General features: G+C 39.8%; 1 protein-coding gene across 1 annotated transcript in view; it reads left to right on the forward strand.

Annotated features, from left to right (window-relative positions):
- LOC140733768 (PC3-like endoprotease variant B) overlaps positions 1 to 20,098 on the forward strand; it is a 2,072,848-nt gene extending 2,052,750 nt beyond the window's left edge. Inside the window, 1 exon segment of the mRNA XM_073057521.1 lies at positions 19,999 to 20,098. Coding sequence (XP_072913622.1) covers positions 19,999 to 20,019 — 21 coding nt within the window. The 3' untranslated portion in view covers positions 20,020 to 20,098.
- Positions 20,099 to 22,043: the final 1,945 nt, after the last annotated feature.

Below are 22,043 nucleotides of genomic sequence, written 5' to 3' on the forward strand. Positions count from 1 at the left end.
TCAAATATGATGGCAGAATATAGTATTAATGGTAAGGCTCTTGGCAATGTGGAGGATCAGAGGGACCTTGGGGTCCAAGTCCATAGGACGCTCAAAGCAGCTGTGCAGGTTGACTCAGTGGTTATGAAGGTGTAAGGTGTATTGGCCTTCATCAATTGTGGAATTGAATTTAGGAGCGGAGAGGTAATGTTGCAAATATATAGGACCCTGGTCAGACCCCACTTGGAGTACTGTGCTCAATTCTGGTCGCCTCACTACAGGAAGGATGTGGAAGCCATAGAAAGGGTGCAGAGGAGATTTACAAGGATGTTGCCTGGATTGGGGAGCATGCCTTATGAGAATAGGTTGAGTGAACTCGGTTTTTTCTCCTTAGAGAGATGGAGGATGAGAGATGACCTGATAGAGGTGTACATGATGACGAGAGGCATTGATCATGTTCATAGTCAGAGGCTTTTTCCCAGGGCTGAAATGGTTGCCACAAGAGGACATAGGTTTAATGTGCTGGGGAGCAGGTACAGAGGAGAGGTCAGGGGTAATTTTTTTACTCAAAGAGTGGTGAGTGTGTGGAATGGGCTGCTGACAAAGGTGGTGGAGGCAGATATGATAGGGTCTTTTAAGAGACTTTTGGATAGGTACATGGAGCTTAGAAAAATAGAGGGCTATATGTAAGCCTAGTAATTTCTAGGTTAGGGACATGTTCGGCACAACCTTGTGGGCCGAAGGGCTTGTATTGTGCTGTAGGTTTTCTATGTTTCTATGTAATATTTGGGAAATTAAAATCTCCCACCACAACAACCCTGTTATTATTACTCCTTTCCACAATCTGTCTCCCTATCTGCTCCTCGATGTCCCTGTTAATATTGGGTGGTCTATAAAAAACACCCAGTAGAGCTATTGTCCCCTTCCTGTTCCTAACTTCTACCCACCAAAACTTCGTAGACAACTCCTCCATGACTTCCACCTTTTTGCAGCCGTGACACTATCTCTGATCAGCAATGCCACACCCCCACCACTTTTGCCTCCCTCCCTAAAGCCTGGCACATGATGTAGCCATTCCTGCCCCTGCAGCATCCAAATCTCTGTAATGGTCACAACACCTTAGCTCCAAGCGCTGATCCATGCTCTAAGCTTATCTACTTTATTCATAATACTCCTCGCATTAAAGTAGACACATCTCAAACCATCAAACCTCATTGAAACATATCAGATATTAAGACGTTTAGATAAAGTGGATAGAGGGAGTATGTTTCCTGTGGTGGGTTAGTCTTGGACTACCTAGAGGGTACAACCTCAGACTACAGGGACATCCCTTTAAAATAGAGATGAGGAGTAATTTCTTTAGCCAGAGGGTGGCAAATCAGTGGAATTCACTGCCATGGATGGCTGTAGAGGCCAGGTTATTAGGTGTATTTAAAGTAGATGCTGACAGGTTCTTGAATAGTCATGGCAAGAAAGATTACGAAGAGGAAGGAGATTGAGTTGACAGGAAAAATTGATCAGCTATAATGAAATTCAGCTTTAATTAGATGAAGCTTAATTATGAGCCTTCTACTCCCAAAATACCACTAAAAAAGCAACATAATGTCAAATAATATGTTTTTATTTCTGGTCATGGTGTTAAGGTGTAAAATTCTTGGTTAAAGAATTGGTGTATGGGGCAGTGCTTCAGATTTCTGCATCACTGGGATGTTGGGAAGGTGTTACCTGTGTAAATGGGACTAGTTCCATCTGAACCCAAGGGAAACCAACTTCCTTGCAGGCTGGTATGCTGGAATTGTTGGAGAATCTGTAGATTAGTGATCTGTAGATTTTTGATTGGAGAAAGGCTAACTTTGAGGAGATGCAAAAGTATTTAGAAGGAGTGGATTGAGGAAATTTGTTTTATGGGAGGATGTAGTAGAGAAATGGAGGTTATTTAAAGGTGAAATTTTGAGGGTACAGAATCTTTATGTTCCTGTTAGGTTGAAAGGAAAGGTTAAAAATTTGAGAGAGCCATGGTTTTCAAGGGATATTGGAAACTTGGTTCGGAAAAAGAGGGAGATCGACAATAAATATAAGCAGCATGGAGTAAATGAGGTGCTCGAGGAATATAAAGAATGTAAAAAGAATCTTAAGAAAGAAATTAGAAAAGCTAAAAGAAGATATGAGGTTGCTTTGGCAAGTAAGGTGAAAATAAATCCAAAGGGTTTCTACAGTTATATTAATAGCAAAAGGATAGTGAGGGATAAAATTGGTCCCTTAGAGAATCAAAGTGGACAGGTATTTGTGGAGCCAAAAGAGAGGGGGGAGATTTTGAAAAATTTCTTTTCTTCGGTATTCACTAAGGAGAAGGATATTGAATTGTGTAAGGTAAGGGAAACAAGTAGGGAAGTTATGGAAACTATGATGATTAAAGAAGAGGAAGTACTGGAGCTTTTAAAGAATATAAAAGTGGATAAGTCTCCAGATCCTGACAGGATTTTCCCTAGGACCTTGAGGGAAGTTAGTGTAGAAATAGCAGGGGCTCTGACAGAAATATTTCAAATGTCATTAGAGACGGGGATGGTGCCGGAGGATTGGCGTATTGCTCATGTGGTTCCATTGTTTAAAAAAAATTCTAAGAGTAAACCTAGCAATTATCGGCCTGTAAGTTTGACATCAGTGGTAGGTAAACTAATGGAAAGTATTCTTAGAGATGGTATATATAATTATCTGGATAGACAGGGTCTGATTAAGAACAGTCAACATGGATTTGTGCGTGGAAGGTCATATTTGACAAATCTTATTGAATTTTTTGAAGAGGTTACTAAGAAAGTTGACGAGGGTAAAGCAGTGGATGGTGTCTATATGGACTTCAGTAAGGCCTTTGACAAGGTTCCGCACGGAAGGTTAGTTAGGAAGGTTCAATCGTTATTAATATTGAAGTAGTAAAATGGATTCAACAGTGGCTGGATGGGAGATGTCAGAAAGTGGTGGTGGATAACTGTTTGTCAGGTTGGAGGCCGGTGACTAGTGGTATGCCTCAGGGATCTGTACTGGGTCCAAAGTTGTTTACAATATACATTAATGATCTGGATGATGGGGTGGTAAATTGGATTAGTAAGTATGCAGATGATACTAAGATAGGTGGCATTGTGAATAATGAAGTAGGTTTTCAAACCTTACAGAGAGATTTAGGCCAGTTAGAAGAGTGGGCTGAAAGATGGCAGATGGAGTTTAATGCTGATAAGTGTGAAGTGCTATGTTTTGGTAGGAATAATCAAAACAGGACATACATGGTAAATGGTAGGGCATTGAAGAATGCAGTAGAACAGAATGATCTAGGAATAATAGTGCATAGTTCCCTGAAGGTGGAATCTCGTGTGGATAGGGTGGTGAAGAAAGCTTTTGGTATGCTGGCCATTATAAATCAGAGCATTGAGTAAAGGAGTTGGGATGTAATGTTAAAATTGTACAAGGCATTGGTGAGGCCAAATTTGGAGTATTGTGTACAGTTCTGGTCACCGAATTATAGGAAAGCTGTCAACAAAATAGAGTACAGAGGAAATTTACTAGAATGTTACTTGGGTTTCAGCACCTAAGTTACAGGGAAAGGTTGAACAAGTTAGGTCTTTATTCTTTGGAGCGTAGAAGGTTGAGGGGGGACTTGATAGAGGTATTTAAAATTATGAGGGGGATAGATAGGCTTTTTCTATTGAGAGTAGGGGAGATTCAAACAAGAGGACGTGATTTGAGAGTTAAGGGGCAAAAGTTTAGGGGTGACACGAGGGGGAACTTCTTTATTCAGTGAGTGGTAGCTGTGTAGAATGAGCTTCCAGTAGAAGTGGTAGGGGCAGGTTCGATTTTGTCATTTAAAAAAAAATTGGATAGGTATATGGACAGGAAAGGAATGGAGGGTTATGGGCTGAGTGCAGGTCAGTGGAACTAGGTGAGAGTAAGCGTTCAGCACAGACTAGAAGGGCCGAGATGGCCTGTTTCTGTGCTGTAATTGTTATATGGTTATATGGAATTTGTTGCTACAGGCAGCTGTGGAGGCTAAACGCAGAGATTGATAAATTCTTGTTTGGTCAGGGCACGAAGGTATATACGGGGAGGAGGCAGGAGATTGGATCAGCCATGATTGAGAAGAAATTGGATCAGCCACGACAAAATGGTAGAGCAGACATGATGGGCCATAAAGCCTAATTCTGCTCCTAAATTTTATGGTCTTAGTTTATTTGCCCTCGCTAATAAATTACGATTTGTTTTGGCTGATGGGAAAACACCGAAAACCTGCGAATGCTCCTTTTTCAAATCTGACTCATAGACCAGTAGCTGGTGTAAAAAGAGAGCAAAAAGTGAAAAATAGAAGTGAAGTAGTGTACATGGATTTAGTGTCCATTCAGAAATCTGATGGCATTGATGTTTCTGAATCGTTAATTGTATGTCTTCTGGCTCCTTGATACTAGCAATGAGATGAGGTCATGTTCTGGGTGATGGTGAATGTATTATCAAAATACATATATGTTACCATATACTACCTTGTGATTTATTTTCTTGCAGGCATTTACAGAAAAATAAAGAAATACAATCAAATTTATTTTAAAAAACTATACACTAAGACTGAGAAACAACTAATGTGCAAAAGAAGACAAAATATGCAAATAACTAAATCTCATGTACATGAAATACTGGAGAACTCAGTATGTCAAACAACATGCAAGAAAATGAATAGACAGTCAATGTTTTGGGCCGAAACCCTTCATCAGGACTGAATGAACGGTCTTGGCCTTAAACGTTGAAAATTTATTCCTTTCCTTAGATTCTGCCTGGCCTGCTGAATTCCTCCAGCAATTTATGTGAATTGCTCTAAATCTCCAGCACCTGCTGAACATAATTTGTTGAATAACACACACACAATGCTGGTGGATCTCAGCAGGTCATACTACGAGTTGTTGTATTTCTCGAAGGTGAGTCTACAGGTTGTGCAATCAGTTTGGTGTTGAGGTGAGTGAAGTTATCCACATCATCCATTCAATTCATTGCTATGTTCTTCCTTTTGTCATTAGAAAACTATCCACAGATACTTCATACAAGTAATAGTAGTCCTATTTCAAAGATTCTTTCCAGGAGGGAAAAAGCAGATCAGCAGTGCACAGAACTTCGGCAGGTGACAGTGTTCCAGTGAGCATTTTGAATGGCTCCCTATTACTGCAGTTCATCTTGCCTTTATATACTGTAGAAGGCAATTTGCAGTTTGTCCTCTGGGAACACTGCTTCAGCTCATTAAACAGTTGCAGCTGAGAGTTGGGTACTATGATATTTTGGTTACTTGTTCACATTAACTTCCCCCTCAGTTATGCTCCCCCACCCCAACTCAACAGCTGCAACTTACATTAAAGAAAAGAACAAGAAACATTTTAAATCTATTTTTCATCCTTACAAACACAGGCACATTTTATGTTTCCATTTTTACATCCACTTCCCTTTAAGTGGCAAACACTTTCAGTTTGAACAGATTTTCCAGGCTCTTCAAGAAGCCACCTGCTGTTTGCAAGTTCAAATCCAGTAGCAGGAGAATGAACCTACTGTATTATTCAAATGAGTGAATCCTGTCAAATTGCTTGCATCCTGTTCAGTGCATCAGATTCTGTCTGCCATGATTTAGACAACAGTTTTAATATTTCTCTCAGTTTACCATGATGTGTCTTCTCATTGCTACCATCAAAATTGTCATTTAAAAAAATATTGGATAGATATAAGGACAGGAAAGGAATGGAGGGTTATGGGCTGAGTGCAGGTCAGTGGGACTAGGTGAGAGTAAGCATTCGGCACGGACTAGAAGGGCCAAGATGGCCTATTTCCGTGCTGTAATTGTTATATGGTTATATGGTTATATCAAAGAGGAGGTATAGGAGCCTGAAGGCTCACACTCAAATGTTTCAGGAACAGCTTCTTCCCCTCCACCATCAGATTTCTGAATGGACAATAAACACATGTACAATACCTCACTTTTTTCTCTCTCTCTTTGTTCTACTTATTTAATTTTTAGTTATATATATTTTACATTGTAGTTATAGATTTTTAATTATATATTGCATGGTTCTAAAGGCATAAATCAACAAATTTCATGAAATATGCCAGTAATATTAAACCTGATTGTAATTCTGATTCTGACATTCAGCTCCTCATACTACAGATAAACCAGGAGAAAATTCTGTTTTACACTAACCCGGGCATCTCAGAAAATCCTTCTGCATTTCTCGGATATGTGAGCATAGAAATTTGAATTTGAAATATGAAATATTAACTACATCAGTGGCCACTTTATTGGACAATTCCTGTACCTAATAAAGTGGCCACTGGGTGTATGTTCATGGTCTGCTTCTGTACCCAACCATTTGAAGCTTGGATGTGTTATGCTTTCAGAGATGCTCTTCTGCATACCACTGTTGTGATGCATAGTTATTTGAGTTACTGTCAGCTTCAAGCAGTCTGGCCATTTTCCTCTGGATCTCTCTCATTAACAAGGCATTTTTACCCCCAGAACTGCCATTCACTAAAAGTTTTTCATTTGTTGCACCATTATCTGCAAACTCTACAGATTGATGTGTGCGAAAATTCTAGGAGATCAGCAGATTCTGAGATACTTAAACCACTCCATCTGGCACCAACAATCATTCCATAATCAAAGTCACTTAGATCACATTTATTTCCCATTCTGATGTTCAGACTGAATAACAACTTAACCTCTTGACCTTGCTTTTATGCTTTGAGTGCTGCTATGTGATTGGCTGAATAGATAGTGGCATTAATGAACAGGTATCCAGGTGTACTTGATAATGTGGCTGCTGAGTGTATATTGGAACTAGATGAGCCAAAGGGCCTGTTTCTATGCTGTAGTGTTCTGTGACTTGAGAAATCACTGTTAACAATATTAAGATCATATTTAACAAGTTCATCGATCTTTGAGGGTTACTTTCTTTCTACAACACCCGAGGGCATTCAAACCATCATTGGTGGATTTCCTCCAGATGCTCCAGTTTCCTCCTACATTCCAAAGACATGTGAGTTAAGGTGATTCATCCCCTAGTCCAGATGAGCTCCTCCACACACCCTCCAATGCATACTCATAGCATGTATGTGAATTGGCTGCTTGGTAATGTAGTGGCTGGCAAAATGCCTTACAGGGCCAGTGACCAGGATTCAATTCCCATCACTGTAATGAGCTTGTATGTTCTCCCCATGGCCATGTGCATTTCCTCCGGGTGCCCAGTTTCATCCCATATTTCAACAACATACTAATTAGGGTTAGTAGGCTGTAGGTAGGCTTTTGCCACCAGAAGTTTCAGAAGTTTCCTTCTGGCTATTATCACAAAACTTACACCACCTTGAAAGTTTCTTCGCCCCAAACAGTTAATCTGATCAACCATTTATTAACCCCATCCCCCATACCTCACCATCTATTACCCCATCACTGTTCTGCATTGTAAACACTTTAAACCACTCTTTATAATGCTGTTTACATTGTAAATACATGCTGCAATTTATGGATAGAGGGCCGCCCTTTCAAACCAAAAATATGGAGGAATTTCTTTAGCCAAAAGTTGGTGAATTTGTGGAATCTGTTGCCACATGGAACTGTGGAGGTCAGGTTGTTGGGTATACTTAAGCCAGAGATTGATAGGTTCTTGATTGGACACGGCATCGAAGGTTACAGGGAGAAGGCCGGGAACTGGGGTTGAGGAGGAAATAGATAAAAAGATCAGTCAGAGGCTTTTCCCCAGGGCTGAAATGGCTTACACAAGAGGGCACAGTTTTAAGTTGCTTGGAAGTAGGCACAAAGCAGATGTCAGGGTAATTTTCTTACGCAGAGAGTGGTGAGTGTGTGGAATGGGCTGCCTGCAGCGGTGGTGGAGGTGGATACAATAGGGTCTTTTAAGAGACTTTGTTCAGGTACATGGAGCTCTGAAAAATAGAGGTCTATGGGTAACCCTAGGTAATTTCTAAGGTAAGAACATGTTCGACACAGCTTTGTGGGCTGTGTATTGTGCTGTAGGTTTTCTATGTTTCTATGATTAAATGGCAGAGCAAACCCAATGGGCCAGATGGCCTAATTCTGCTCCTAGTTCTATGGCGTTAGGGTCTATGGTGTAGGTGTGAGTAGATGTGACTAGGCATGGACTGGATGGGCTGAAAAGGCTGTTTCTATGCTGTAGTGTTTTATGACTCCATAACTTTCTAAACATTTCCCACCTGAAATGCAGGCACACTCTGTACTACATTTTCTTAATATATTGATGGTGGCTGGTTGTTGGCTATCAAGCTCAGAAGGGAAAGGACTTTACTTCCCACCTGTACTGTGTAGGTTTATAGTGAAGATCAATACACGTAGACTGATTCCACTCTTGAGGCCGGGGGCATTCCACAATGGTACAGTGAGCTACAACGACTACAGTGATTGCAAGGCTGTAGGTTGAGTATCTGAGTTTTCCTTTTCCTGGACTGACGGCCTGGCAAGGCTAATGAGACCCACCTACCCGGGTTTGGAATCAAAGTTGTCCTTCTCCTAGGCTGGTGCCAACCAAGGCTGATGAGCCCAGCCTGCCTGCCCAGTTATACTGCTGGACACTCAGTCATACTGTGACAACGCAAACTCAGAAAAAACAGGGACGCCACGTGAAGGCGTTGCTATGGGCACATAGTGTAGGAGAGGCCATATGCAAGTGACCACCTCCATAACAAGCCTAGCACTGGTCCGTAGCAATCACTACACCTGGAAAGGAGAGGAGATGGGTTAGGAAATGTATGTACTTGAGAACGCAAAAAGTCTCTAATTTGTAAATATCGATAAAAGTAGGTTTTGGGTAGGCTATACTTAGCTGACAGTTGTTCAAATGAAGAGAGACTATCTCCAACAAACAAATCCTGAAAACATTTAATACTCAATCTATTCCATTTTTTAAAAACTACATCAGTCATAGAAGGTTTAAAAAAATAGTTAGAAAAATGTGACTTGAAAGTGAAAAACTCAATAAACCAAAATATTTTCTAAATTGTAAATCCAAATTCTCAAAGTGTGTTTAACTACAAAAATATCAGTTAAATTACTTAAAGATAAAGGAACTGAGGATCCGAGAAGAGAAACAATAGAAAATTTAATAACAGAATTAGTTTCTAAAGAAACCCAGACCAGACAGTCCTGTCCATTAATGTAATATAAACAAAATGTAAGATTCCGTATATTGACTGCCCAGTAATAAAACCTAAAATTGCATAAGGCTAAACCTCCATTCTTTTCAGCTTTTTGAAGATGAACTTTATTTAATCGAGAAATTTTATTTTCCCATATATAAGATGATATAATAGAATTCAGAGAATCGAAAAAGGGTTTAGGAATAAAAACAGGTACAGCCTGAAGTAAATTTAAAGATTTAGGCAAAAGATTCATTTTAATACATTTAATTCGGCCAATCAACAATAAAGAGAGAGGTGAGCAATTTGATAGTGCCTTCTTAACATAATTCAGAAGTGTAAAAAAAAATTTCTTTAAAAAGCTATATATAATTCCTAGTAATTTTTACGCCCAAATAAGTAAATTGATTTCTTACGATTTTAAAAGGAAGGTTAGTATTAACTAATACCAAATTATTCAAAGGAAAAAGTTCATTCTTATGAAAGTTAAGTTTATATCCTGAAAACTGACTAAAAGCAGGAGAGTAAAGAAAATACAGAGAGTAAAGAGGGTATTAGAAATGTAGAGCAAAAGGTCATCAGCATAAAGCGAAACTTTGTGGGTAATACCCCTCCTTAAAATATCAATGATATCATTAGATTCCCGAAAAGTAACAGCTAAAGGTTCTAAGACCACATCAAAAAGCAAAGGATTCAAAGGACAACATTGTCTAGTTCCACGTTTAAGTTTAAATGGTTTATAGTTCTGAGAGTTAGTAAGAACCTGAGTGGAGGGAGATAGATGAAGTAAATTAATCCATTGAATAAAATTGGGCCCAAAGTTAAATTTTTCGAAACGTTTCAATAAATAATTCCATTCAACCCGATCAAAGGCTTTCTCAGCACCTAAGGATATCACACATTCCGATATCTCTTTAGAAGAAGAATAAATAACATTCAATAAATGACGAATATTCAAGTGGGAGTATCGATTTTTGATAAATCCAGTCTGTCCATAAGAAATAATAGATGGCAAAATATTTTCAATGCTATGAGCTGAAATATTAGATAAAATTTTAGTATCAACATTAAGTAAGGAAATTGGTCTATAAGAAGAACATTCAGTTGGATCCTTATTCATTTTACGAACAAGCAAAATAGAGGCTTCATAAAAAGATTGTGGCAACCCACCTAATTTAAAAGAGTCCAAAAGGACTGAATATAAGTAAGGTATAAGCAAAGAGGAAAAAGCCTTATAAAACTTTTCAGAAAATCCATCAGGACCCAGAGCCTTCCCCGAGTGCAAAGAGTGAACAACCTCGACAATTTCCTCATAAGAAATGGATTGATCCAACAATTTTCGATTATCATCAGACGGTATAGGAATGTTTAATCAATCTAAGTAATTATATTACAGTATTATCTTTAGGGTAATCAGAACTATAAAGTTTAGAATAGAATTCTCTAAAAGTATCATTTATTTCTAAATGATCAGATGTTTTATCACGATTAGCTTTACAAATTTCTTTAATTTGGTGTTTAACGATAAAGGTCTTTAATTGGTCAGCCAATAGTGTACCCATTTTATCTCCATGAACATAAAACTGACTTTAATCTTTTAAAAGTTGAGTTTCAATTGGATAAGTTAAAACAGATTGTATTTAGTTTTAATTTCAACACATCTTTTATATAAAACAGGATCTGGAGCCAAAGCATATTTTGGGTCTAATTGTTTCAACTGATTGGCTAATTCCATTTTCTCCTTATTAGCTTTTTTTCTTAACACTTCCAGTAAAATAAATAATTAGTCCTCTAATATAAGCCTTAAAAACATCCCATAAAACAAGACTAGAAGTCTCTTCTAGCGTATTGTCTTCAAAAAAAACCTCAGAGATCTTGACACCCAGGAACTTAAACCTGCTCACTCTCTCTGCTTCTGATGAGGATCATTGGAAAGAGATGACATAGCATTGAAAGATGTAGATACTCTGTGGGCTGAGTTAAGAAATGACAAGGGTAAAAGGATCCTAATGGCAGTTTTATACAGGCCTCTAAACAGCAGCCGGGATGTGGATTACAAATTAGAGCAGGAGATAGAAAAGGCATGTCAGATAGTCAATGTCATGATAATCATTGGGGATTTTAACATGAAAATGGATTGGGAAAACCAGGCCAGTACTGGACCTCAAGAGAGAGAATTTGTAGAATGTCGAAGGGATGGTTTTTTTTTTGAATGGCTTGCTGTTGATCCCACTAGGGTATTGGCTGTGCTGGACTGGGTGTTTTCCAATGATCCGGAAGTGATAAGAGAGCTTAAGGTTAACGAACCCTTAGGGAACAGTGATCACAATATGATTGAGTTCACATTGAAATTTGAGAGGGAAAAAATAAAATCAAATGTGTCAGTATCTCAGTGCAATAAGGAAATTACAATGGCATGAGAGGGGAACTGGTTGAAGTTGACTGGAAAGGGACATTTGCAGGAAAGCCAGCAGAACAGCAATGGCTGGAGTTTCTGCGAAAAATAAGTGAAGCACGAAACAGATATATTCCAAATAAGAAGAAATGTTCAAAGGGAAGAAGGACACTACCATGACTGACAAGTGAACACGCAGCCAAAGTAAATGCAAAAGAGAGGGCATGCAAGGAAAACTGAAATATACAACCATATAACCATATAACAATTACAACACGGAAACAGGCCATCTCGGCCCTTCTAGTCCTTGCCGAACGCTTATACTCACCTTGTCCAACCAACATGCACTCAGCCCATAACCCTCCATTCCTTTCCTGTCCATATACCTATCCAATTTTACTTTAAATGACAATATCGAACCTGCCTCTACCACTTCTACTGGAAGCTCGTTCAACACAGCTACCACTCTCTGAGTAAAGAAGTTCCCCCTTATGTTACCCTTATGTTATAGAGGAAGTGCGGCGGCGGCCATTTTCAAATTGCTTCTCAGATCGGAGTTCTGAGAGGCGAGACTGCACAGGCGCGTGAAGGAGGCCTGGGGAGGAGAGAAGATATAAAAAGAATGCAGCCTTAAGCAACGGGCAGCTTCGTTTGCAGGCAGCGGAGTGAGCCGGGAGCAGAGTGTAGGGCTTGGGCTCAGAGGGAGCCGGGAGCAGAGTGTAGGGCTTGGGCTCAAAGGCCTTAGGCAGAAGAGGGCACAGTAGGCTTATCTTTTAGTTCTTGTTATTTTCAGTTATTCGGGAAGTATGAGTGTGAGGGCAGCTTGTTGTTCTCGGTGTCGGATGTGGGAGATCCTGGAGTCTCCGAGCCTCCAGGACGTCCACATCTGCGCCAGGTGCGCCGAACTGCAGCTCCTGAGGGACCGAGTTAGGGAACTGGAGCTGCAGCTCGATGACCTTCGCCTGGTCAGGGAGAGTGAGGAGGTGATAGAGAGGAGTTACAGGCAGGTGGTCACTCCGGGGCCACGGGAGGCAGATAGGTGGGTTATGGTCAGGAAGGGGAAGAGGCAGGTACTAGAGAGTACCCCAGTGGCTGTACCCCTTGACAATAAGTACTCATGTTTGAGTACTGTTGGGGGGGACAGCCTACCTGGAGGAAGTGACAGTGGCCGGGCCTCCGGCACAGAGGACGGCCCTGTAGCTCAGAAGGGTAGGGATAGAAGAAAGAGGACCATAGTAATAGAGGACTCGATAGTCAGGGGTTCAGACAGGCGGTTCTGTGGAGGTGATCGGGAGTCCCGGATGGTAGTTTGCCTCCCTGGTGCCAGGGTTCGGGACGTTTCTGATCGCGTCCAAGATATCCTGAAGTGGGAGGGTGAGGAGCCAGAGGTCATGGTACATGTAGGTACCAATGACATAGGTAGGAAAGGGGAAGAGGTCCTGAAACGAGAGTATAGGGAGTTAGAAAGGCAGTTAAGAAGAAGGACCGCAAAGGTAGTAATCTTGGGATTACTGCCTGTGCCACACGACAGTGAGAGTAGGAATGGAATTAGGTGGAGGATGTATGCGTGGCTGAGGGATTGGAGCAGGGGGCAGGGATTCAAGTTTCTGGATCATTGGGACCTCTTCTGGGGCAGGCGTGACCTGTTCAAGAAGGACGGGTTACACTTGAATCCTGGGGGGACCAATATCCTAGTGGGGAGGTTTGCTAGGGCTACAGGGCAGACTTTAAACTAGTAAGATGGGGGGGGGGGGCGGGAATCAATTTGAGGAAACTATGGGAGAGGAGGTTAGTTCACCAGTAGAGCAAGTAAGTAGACAGTGTGTGAGGGAGGAAAGGCAGGTGATGGAGAAGGGATGCGCTCAGCCCAAAGATGTAGGGGAGAAGAAAGAAAAAGATAATAAATTTGAATGCATTGTTAGGGATGAAAAGAGAGGAGGAGGTGGAGAGTATCTTAAATGTATCTATTTTAATGCTAGGAGCATTGTAAGAAAGGTGGATGAGCTTAAAGCGTGGATTGATACCTGGAATTATGATGTTGTAGCTATTAGTGAAACATGGTTGCAGGAAGGGTGTGATTGGCAACTAAATATTCCTGGATTTAGTTGCTTCAGGTGTGATAGAGTAGGAGGGGCCAGAGGAGGAGGTGTTGCATTGCTTGTCCAAGAAAATCTTATGGCGGTGCTTTGGAAGGATAGATTAGAGAGCTCCTCTAGGGAGACAATTTGGGTGGAATTGAGGAATGGGAAAGGTGTAGTAACACTTATAGGGGTGTATTATAGGCCACCTAATGGGGAGCGTGAGTTGGAAGAGCAAATGTGTAAGGAGATAGCAGATACTTGTAGTAAACACAAGGTGGTGATTGTGGGAGATTTTAATTTTCCACACAAAGATTGGGAAGCTCATTCTGTAAAAGGGCTGGATGGTTTAGAGTTTGTGAAATGTGTGCAGGATAGTTTTTTGCAACAATACATAGAAGTACCAACTAGAGATGGGGCAGTGTTGGATCTCCTGTTAGGGAATGCGATAGGTCAGCTGACAGATGTATGTGTTGGGGAGCTCTTCGGGTCCAGTGATCACAATAGCATTAGCTTCAATATAATTATGGAGAAGGACAGGACTGGACCTAGTGTTGAGATTTTTGATTGGAGAAAGGCTAACTTTGAGGAGATGCGCAGGGATTTAGAGAGAGTGGATTGGGTCAAGTTGTTTTATGGGAAGGATGTAATAGAGAAATGGAGGTCATTTAAGGGTGAAATTATGAGGGTACAGAATCTTTATGTTCCTGTTAGGTTGAAAGGAAAGGTTAAAGGTTTGAAAGCACCAGGGTTTTCAAGGGATATTAGAAACTTGGTTCAGAAAAAGAGGGATGTCTACAATAGATATAGGCAGCATGGAGTAAAGGAATTGCTCGAGGAATATAAAGAATGTAAAAGGAATCTTAAGAAAGAGATTAGAAAAGCTAAAAGAAGATACGAGTTTGGTTTGGCAAATAAGGTGGAAGTAAATCCGAAAGGTTTCTACAGTTATATTAAAAGCAAGAGGATAGTGAGGGATAAAATTGGTCCCTTAGAGAATCAGAGTGGTCAGCTATGTGTGGAGCCGAGGGAGATGGGAGAGATTTTGAACGATTTCCTCTCTTCGGTATTCACTAAGGAGAAGGATATTGAATTGTGTAAGGTGTGGGAAACAAGTAAGGAAGTTATGGAACCTATGACAATTAAAGAGGTGGAAGTACTGGCGCTTTTAAGAAATTTAAAAGTGGATAAATCTCCGGATCCTGACAGGATATTCCCCAGGACCTTGAGGGAAGTTTGTGTAGCGATAGCAGGAGCTCTGACAGAGATCTTTCAGATGTCATTAGAAAAGGGGATTGTGCCGGAGGATTGGCGTATTGCTCATGTGGTTCCATTGTTTAAAAAGGGTTCTAGAAGTAAGCCTAGCAATTATAGACCTGTCAATTTGACATCAGTGGTGGTTAAATTAATGGAAAGTATTCTTAGAGGTAGTATTTATAATTATCTGGATAGACAGGATCTGATTAGGAGTAGCCAGCATGGATTTGTGCGTGGAAGGTCATGTTTGACAAACCTTATTGAATTTTTTGAAGAAGTTACGAGGAATGTTGACGAGGGTAAGGCAGTCGATGTAGTCTATATGGACTTCAGCAAGGCCTTTGACAAAGTTCCACATGGAAGGTTAGTTAAGAAGGTTCAGTCATTAGGTATTAATGCTGGAGTAATAAAATGGATTCAACAGTGGCTAGATGGGAGATGCCAGAGAGTAGTGGTGGATAATTGTTTATCGGGATGGAGGCCGGTGACTAGCGGGGTGCCTCAGGGATCTGTTTTGGGCCCAATGTTGTTTGTAATATACGTAAATGATCTGGATGATGGGGTGGTAAATTGGATTAGTAAGTATGCCGATGATACTAAGGTAGGAGGTGTTGTGGATAATGAGGTGGATTTTCAAAGCTTGCAGGGAGATTTATGCTGGTTAGAAGAATGGGCTGAACGTTGGCAGATGGAGTTTAATGCTGAGAAGTGTGAGGTTCTACATTTTGGCAGGAATAATCCAAATAGAACATACAGGGTAAATGGTAGGGCATTGAGGAATGCAGTGGAACAGAGAGATCTAGGAATAACAGTGCATAGTTCCCTGAAGGTGGAGTCTCATGTAGATAGGGTGGTGAAGAAGGCTTTTGGAACGCTGGCCTTTATAAATCAGAGCATTGAGTACAGAAGTTGGGATGTAATGTTAAAATTGTACAAGGCATTGGTAAGGCCAAATTTGGAATATTGTGTACAGTTCTGGTCATCGAATTATAGGAAAGATATCAATAAATTAGAGAGAGTGCAGAGACGATTTACTAGAATGTTACCTGGGTTTCAGCACTTAAGTTACAGAGAAAGGTTGAACAAGTTAGGTCTCTATTCATTGGAGCGTAGAAGGTTGAAGGGGGATTTGATCGAGGTATTTAAAATGTTGAGAGGGATAGATAGAGTTGACGTGAATAGGCTGTTTCCATTGAGAGTAGGGGAGATTCAAACGAGAGGACATGATTTGAGAGTTAGGGGGCAAAAGTTTAAGGGAAACACGAAGGGGTATTTCTTTACTCAGAGAGTGATAGCTGTGTGGAATGAGCTTCCTGTAGAAGTAGTAGAGGCCAGTTCAGTTGTGTCATTTAAGGTAAAATTGGATAGGTATATGGACAGGAAAGGAGTGGAGGGTTATGGGCTGAGTGCGGGTAGGTGGGACTAGGTGAGATTAAGAGTTCGGCACGGACTAGGAGGGCCGAGATGGCCTGTTTCTGTGCTGTGATTGTTATATGGTTATATGGTTATAATTTTAAATAGCTCTATCAAGTCCCCCCCCAACCTTCTACGCTCCAAAGAATAAAGACCTAACTTGTTCAACCTTTCTCTGTAACTTAGGTGCTGAAACCCAGGTAACATTCTAGTAAATCTCCTTTATACTCTCTCTATTTTGTTGATATCTTTCCTATAATTCGGTGACCAGAACTGTACACAACACTCCAAATTTGGACTCACCAATGCCTTGTACAATTTTAACATTACATCCCAACTCCTATACTCAATGCTCTGATTTATAAAGGTCAGCATACCAAAAGCTTTCTTCACCACCCTATCCACATGAGATTCCACCTTCAGGGAACTATGCACCATTATTTCTAGATCACTCTGTTCTACTGCATTCTTCAATGCCCTACCATTTACCATGTATGTCCTATTTTGATTATTCCTACCAAAATGCAGCACCTCACACTTATCAGCATTAAACTCCATCTGCCATCTTTCAGCCCACTCTTCTAACTGGCCTTAATGAATATTTTGCTTTAGTATTCACTATGGAAAAGGATCTTGGTGATTGTAGGGATGACTTTGAGCGTATAGACATTAAGAAAGAGGATATAACCATATAACCATATAACAATTACAGCATGGAAATAGGCCATCTCGGCCCTTCTAGTCCATTCCAAACACTTACTCTCACCTAGTCCCACCGACCTGCACTCAGCCCATAACTCTCCATTCCTTTCCTGTCCATATACCTATCCAATTCTTTTTTAAATGACAATATTGAACCTGCCTCTACCACTTCTACTGGAAGCTCGTTTCACACAGCTACCGCTCTCTGAGTAAAGAAGTTCCCCCTCTTGTTACACCAAACTTTTGCTCCTTAACTCTCAACTCATGAGTTAACACTGTTAACTTTTGTTTATCTTGTTTGAGTTACTATATTATAAGTAGATACTAATAAAGATAGTGGTTGTAACATTAAAACCGGACTCAGTGAATAATCTCTTGCTGCCGGTACGTTATGAAATCACAATAATATACAAACCTGAGATTCATTTTCTTGTGGGCCTGCTCAATAAATCCATATTAGAATAATAACAGTACTAGAATCAGTGAAAGACTACACCGACTTGAGTGTTCAGCCAGTGAGCAAAAAACAACAAACTGTGCAAAACAAAAATAAATAACTTATAATAATAAATAAATAACCAATAACTATCAAGGACATGAGATGAAGAGTCCTTGAAAGTTAGTCCTTTGATTGCAGGAACAGTTCTGTGATGGTGCAAGTGAAGTTGAGTGAAGTTATCCCCTTCGGTTCAGGAGCTAATGGTTGAGGGGTAATAACCGTTCCTGAACCTTGTGGTGTGAGTCCTGAGGCTCCTGTACCTCCTTCTTGATGGCAGCAGTGAGAAGAGAACATGACCTGGGTGGTGTTGATTCTTGATGAAGGACGCTGCTTTCCTGCGACAATGCTCATTATAGATGAGTTCAGTGGTGGGGAGGGCTTTACATGTGATGGACTGGGCGATGTCCACTATTTTTTGTGTGATTTTCTGTTCAAGGGCATTAGAGGTTCCATACCGAGCTCTGATGTAACAAGTTAGTCAGTCCGGTTTAGTGATGTTTGAGGGCTCAATATTAACAAGGTGTCCTGGTACATCTTCTTTTGTCAAACTTCAAATTAATACTTCAGGATGTTTAACATTCAACTCAAGCAAATTTTCTTTTACTATAAATAAATTCTACAACAATGCAGCTTTGCCTAATACAATGGCAGGCATATGAACCCACAATTTCTTCATTTTCATTTTCAATCTTTTTTTATTGATTTTTAAACGAAGAAAAAGGATACAAATCAGTGGAGAAGTTGTAACAAACACATAAGGCATAAAATGTACAAACAACAAAAGGGATATATACTGTCAAAGTCATATAATATTCAGCTATTGTATTGAAACAAGAAACCACAACTCCTCTTGGCAAATCAGAGAAAAAAAAGACTGGAAATTTTTATGATAAAGAAAAAAAAAACACTAACCCAACCTAAAAAAAAGAGAGACTGTGCAGTCCATTTGAAGATAAAATTAAAAAAGAAAAAAGAAAACATCCTTCTAGTCAGTTCTGAGCCTTTATGGATGAAGAGGAATAAAAAAAGGTGGGGGAGGGGAGAGAGGTACAATTTCTTCAATGGGAAACCATTGGTAGCATCAGTTTGGAAACATTTTAGCTTATTAATATGCCACAATGAAATATTATATTATTGGAACATGCCCCACTGAAAGCTGGTGATCCTGCAGCTAATTCAGAAGGGATTGCATTATTTATAAATCATTCAATGAATTCTCATTTTTCGAGATTAATCTGATTTGTGGATGGTGAGAGTGTGGACTGAGTTGCAAATGGTAGTGGTGGATGTGAATTTGATTTCAACATTTAAGAGAAATTTGAAAAGATACATGGATGGGAGGAGTATGGTCCAGGTGCAGGTCATTGGGACCAGGCAGAGCAATAGTTCAGTATGCACTAGATGGGCCAAGTGGCCTGTTTCTGCGCTGTAGTGTTGTATGACTCTTCTTTCTTCTTTTTTCCATTATGCCACTGGCATTAGGGCAGCAATGAAGGTTCTCCATCTCAGGCGGCTATCACAGCTTCCTTCATCGTATCAGTAGCTTCCTCTCAGTTTACTGTCAGTCATGCAAGTCCTGGAATAGTTCCTGAAAAGTCAGGAATACTGGTGCTTCAGATGTTGTAGGATTCTTTGTTCCTGTTTCTGTAACAATTTTGTTTTACCAGTGAGACAGTTAGACCTGAGCTGAACTCATGAGCCTGGAGGGTCAGTTGACCACTCTTAGTCTGTCCTCTACCTTTTGACCTGCTTGGTATGAGTGACCCTACTAAGAGCCAAAGCATAAAGCCATGACTCCAGCTAACATAGCTCTCCAGGTCATTGAGGCACACAAGCCTCAAAACCCAACAACAGGGTTGTAGTCCTCTTGGAGATCTATGACTCTATGAATGTAAATCATTTCAAGTTTCTTTTGCAGCTGGCTTCTTTTTCTAAGATTGTAATTAGAGAGCATAAAAAAATTACTCATCCACATAGGCAGAAGCCCCTGTATTTAGAGAGCATCAAAAATTACTCATCCTTATCAGCAGAAGCTCACATGAAATGAGACCAAAATTTTGAGGGGTTCCTTGCAAGTTTTGTAAAAATTCTTAGCTTAAGTTAGCCTGGCAGCTTTTTTTTCATGTCATCCTTTGCTAAGGGTCATTAAATTATTCCCTTATCGTGAGTGCCGGATGCGCATTTGAAGAAAGAATTCACACCAGGTTACTGATAATAGACAGACAATAATACGCAGGAGACAATAATTAACCCAATTAGTTCAACTGTCAATCAATTATTGAAGAAAAGCATGAAATGGAAACAAATTTCACTTTCCTTTGTGTGGGAAATGTTGTATATATCTATTTAATTTTGTTTAGATTTTAGTGCAAAGTAACTGTTATACTTATTAAAGTTCTCTTTTTAAAATCCTATTACCTCTGTTTTGAAGGTAATAAACAGTTTAAAACCATTGTGTTGCTTCTGGTAAACATTTAATTATTCTTTTCTCACTTTCACAGGGCAGATGGTCAACAACTTGAGAAGATTTTAAAAGTGCACAATAATCTATTGTTGGTTGGTTTGTATTATTAGTCTACTAATATGCATTCAATATCCAATAAAGAAACAATGGATTTCATTCACTAATACCTTCGGTGCATCTTGTGGTTTATTGACAAAAGGATGATAATGTGATCCAGAACTAGGGAAAAAATAAGATGTGCAGTTTGTTTTACAAGTGACAAGGACCATATAACTCACACTAATGAAGATGTGGTGTACTAAGAAACTCTATATTATAAATTTACTAGGTCACAAACCAACTTGTGTCACATCAACGCAGTTATTACAGCATCACAATTAATAATTATTTTCATGATAGAATAGAATAAAAATTCTGATAAATAAAAGATGAGGACTGTGTATGGATATAAATAAAAATAAGGAGCAGCTGAGAATTTTGCAGAATACAAATATCAGCTTAAAAAATGTGACTTAACCTGAATATGGTATATAGAGAGACCTACCGTCGTTTCTCAGTCTTCTACTATTAACATATTTTAAATGCTTTGAAATTACTGCTTAGTGAATGTCTGTGAAAGTGTATTTTTGGGAAGATTTTTCAAATTTACATTCATAAGAATCTCATGCTGCTGGAGCACATTTTAGTGATGACTTGGCAAGTAGTGGTTTTCAATGTCTAGCAGCACTTAAAGATTGGGCATCTTTGGAAATTGCAAATTTGCACCTCCAATTTCTTAACCATCCTGTTTATTAAATGGAAAATAAAAATCTATACCTCCTCAGCATGTTGTGAGTACATGTGGTGAGTACTGCTCTTTACTGAGCTCTGGTCATTATATTCAGAAATCTGACACAGAGCCACAATCCCGTAGAAGTTACCATTCAAAGAGGTCCTTGCACTTCCTTTGTTTATCTGCAACACATGTTCTCTGTAGCTGAAGCACAATATTCAACATTCTTACTTTCTTTTAAGTACCTTGATCTACTTACAATCAGTGGCCATTTTATTCAGTACACACCTACTCATTAATGAATACTGTATATCTAATGAACCAATCGCATGGCAGCAACTCAATGCATAAAAGCATGCAGACATGGTCAAGGGGTTCAGTTGTTGTTCAGACCAGACATCAGAAAGGTGACAAAATGTGACTTTGGCCATGGAATAATTATTGGTGCCAGATGGGGTGGTTTGAGTATCCCATAAACTGCGGATCTCCTGGGGTTTTCATGCACAACAGTCTCTAGAGTTTACAGAGCATGGTGTGAAACAAAAAACATCCAGCAATTGTCTGTTCTGTTGGTGTAAATGCATTGTTAATGAGAGAAGTCAGAGGAGAATATCAGGATAGGAAAGTAACAGTAACTCAAATAATCATGTGTTACAATAGTGGTGTGCAGAAGAGCAACACTGAACACAGCACATCGAACCTTGAAGTGGAGGGGCTACAACAGCAAAAGACCATGAACATACACTCAGTGGCTACTTTATTAGGTGCAGGGGGTAGCAAATAGAGTGATCACTGAGTGTGTACTGTATGGCATGATCTGCTTCAATGGAATGTGAACAAAAGCTTTTCACTATATTTCAGTACATGTGAGATCCAGAACATAATTGTCATCAGATTTCTGAATGGACACTGAACCAACCCATGAACTCTACCTCATTATTTTTTCTCTCTTTTTGCTCTACTTATTTAATCTATATTTTACCTACAATTCTTTTTGTAATTTGCATTGCAATGTTCTCCTGCTGCAAACAAAGCAACAAATATCATATCTCTTGTCAGTGATATGTCAGTTTTGTCAACATTTGATAGGTTTCAATGAGATCCCTCCTCATTCTCCTGTATTTGAATGAGTTCAGGCCCAGAGACATCAAAAGCTGCTCATGCAATAACCTTTAATTTCCAGAGTCATTCTTGTGAACCTTTTGCAAAACCACTTCAACATTAGGCATTGGTTGTGTGGATAGTCAGAGGCTTTTTCGCAGGGCTGAAATGGTTATCTCAAGAGGGCATAGTTTTAAGGTGCTTGGAAG

Source organism: Hemitrygon akajei, chromosome 9, assembly GCF_048418815.1.
Source record: "Hemitrygon akajei chromosome 9, sHemAka1.3, whole genome shotgun sequence".
Lineage (NCBI taxonomy): Eukaryota > Metazoa > Chordata > Chondrichthyes > Myliobatiformes > Dasyatidae > Hemitrygon > Hemitrygon akajei.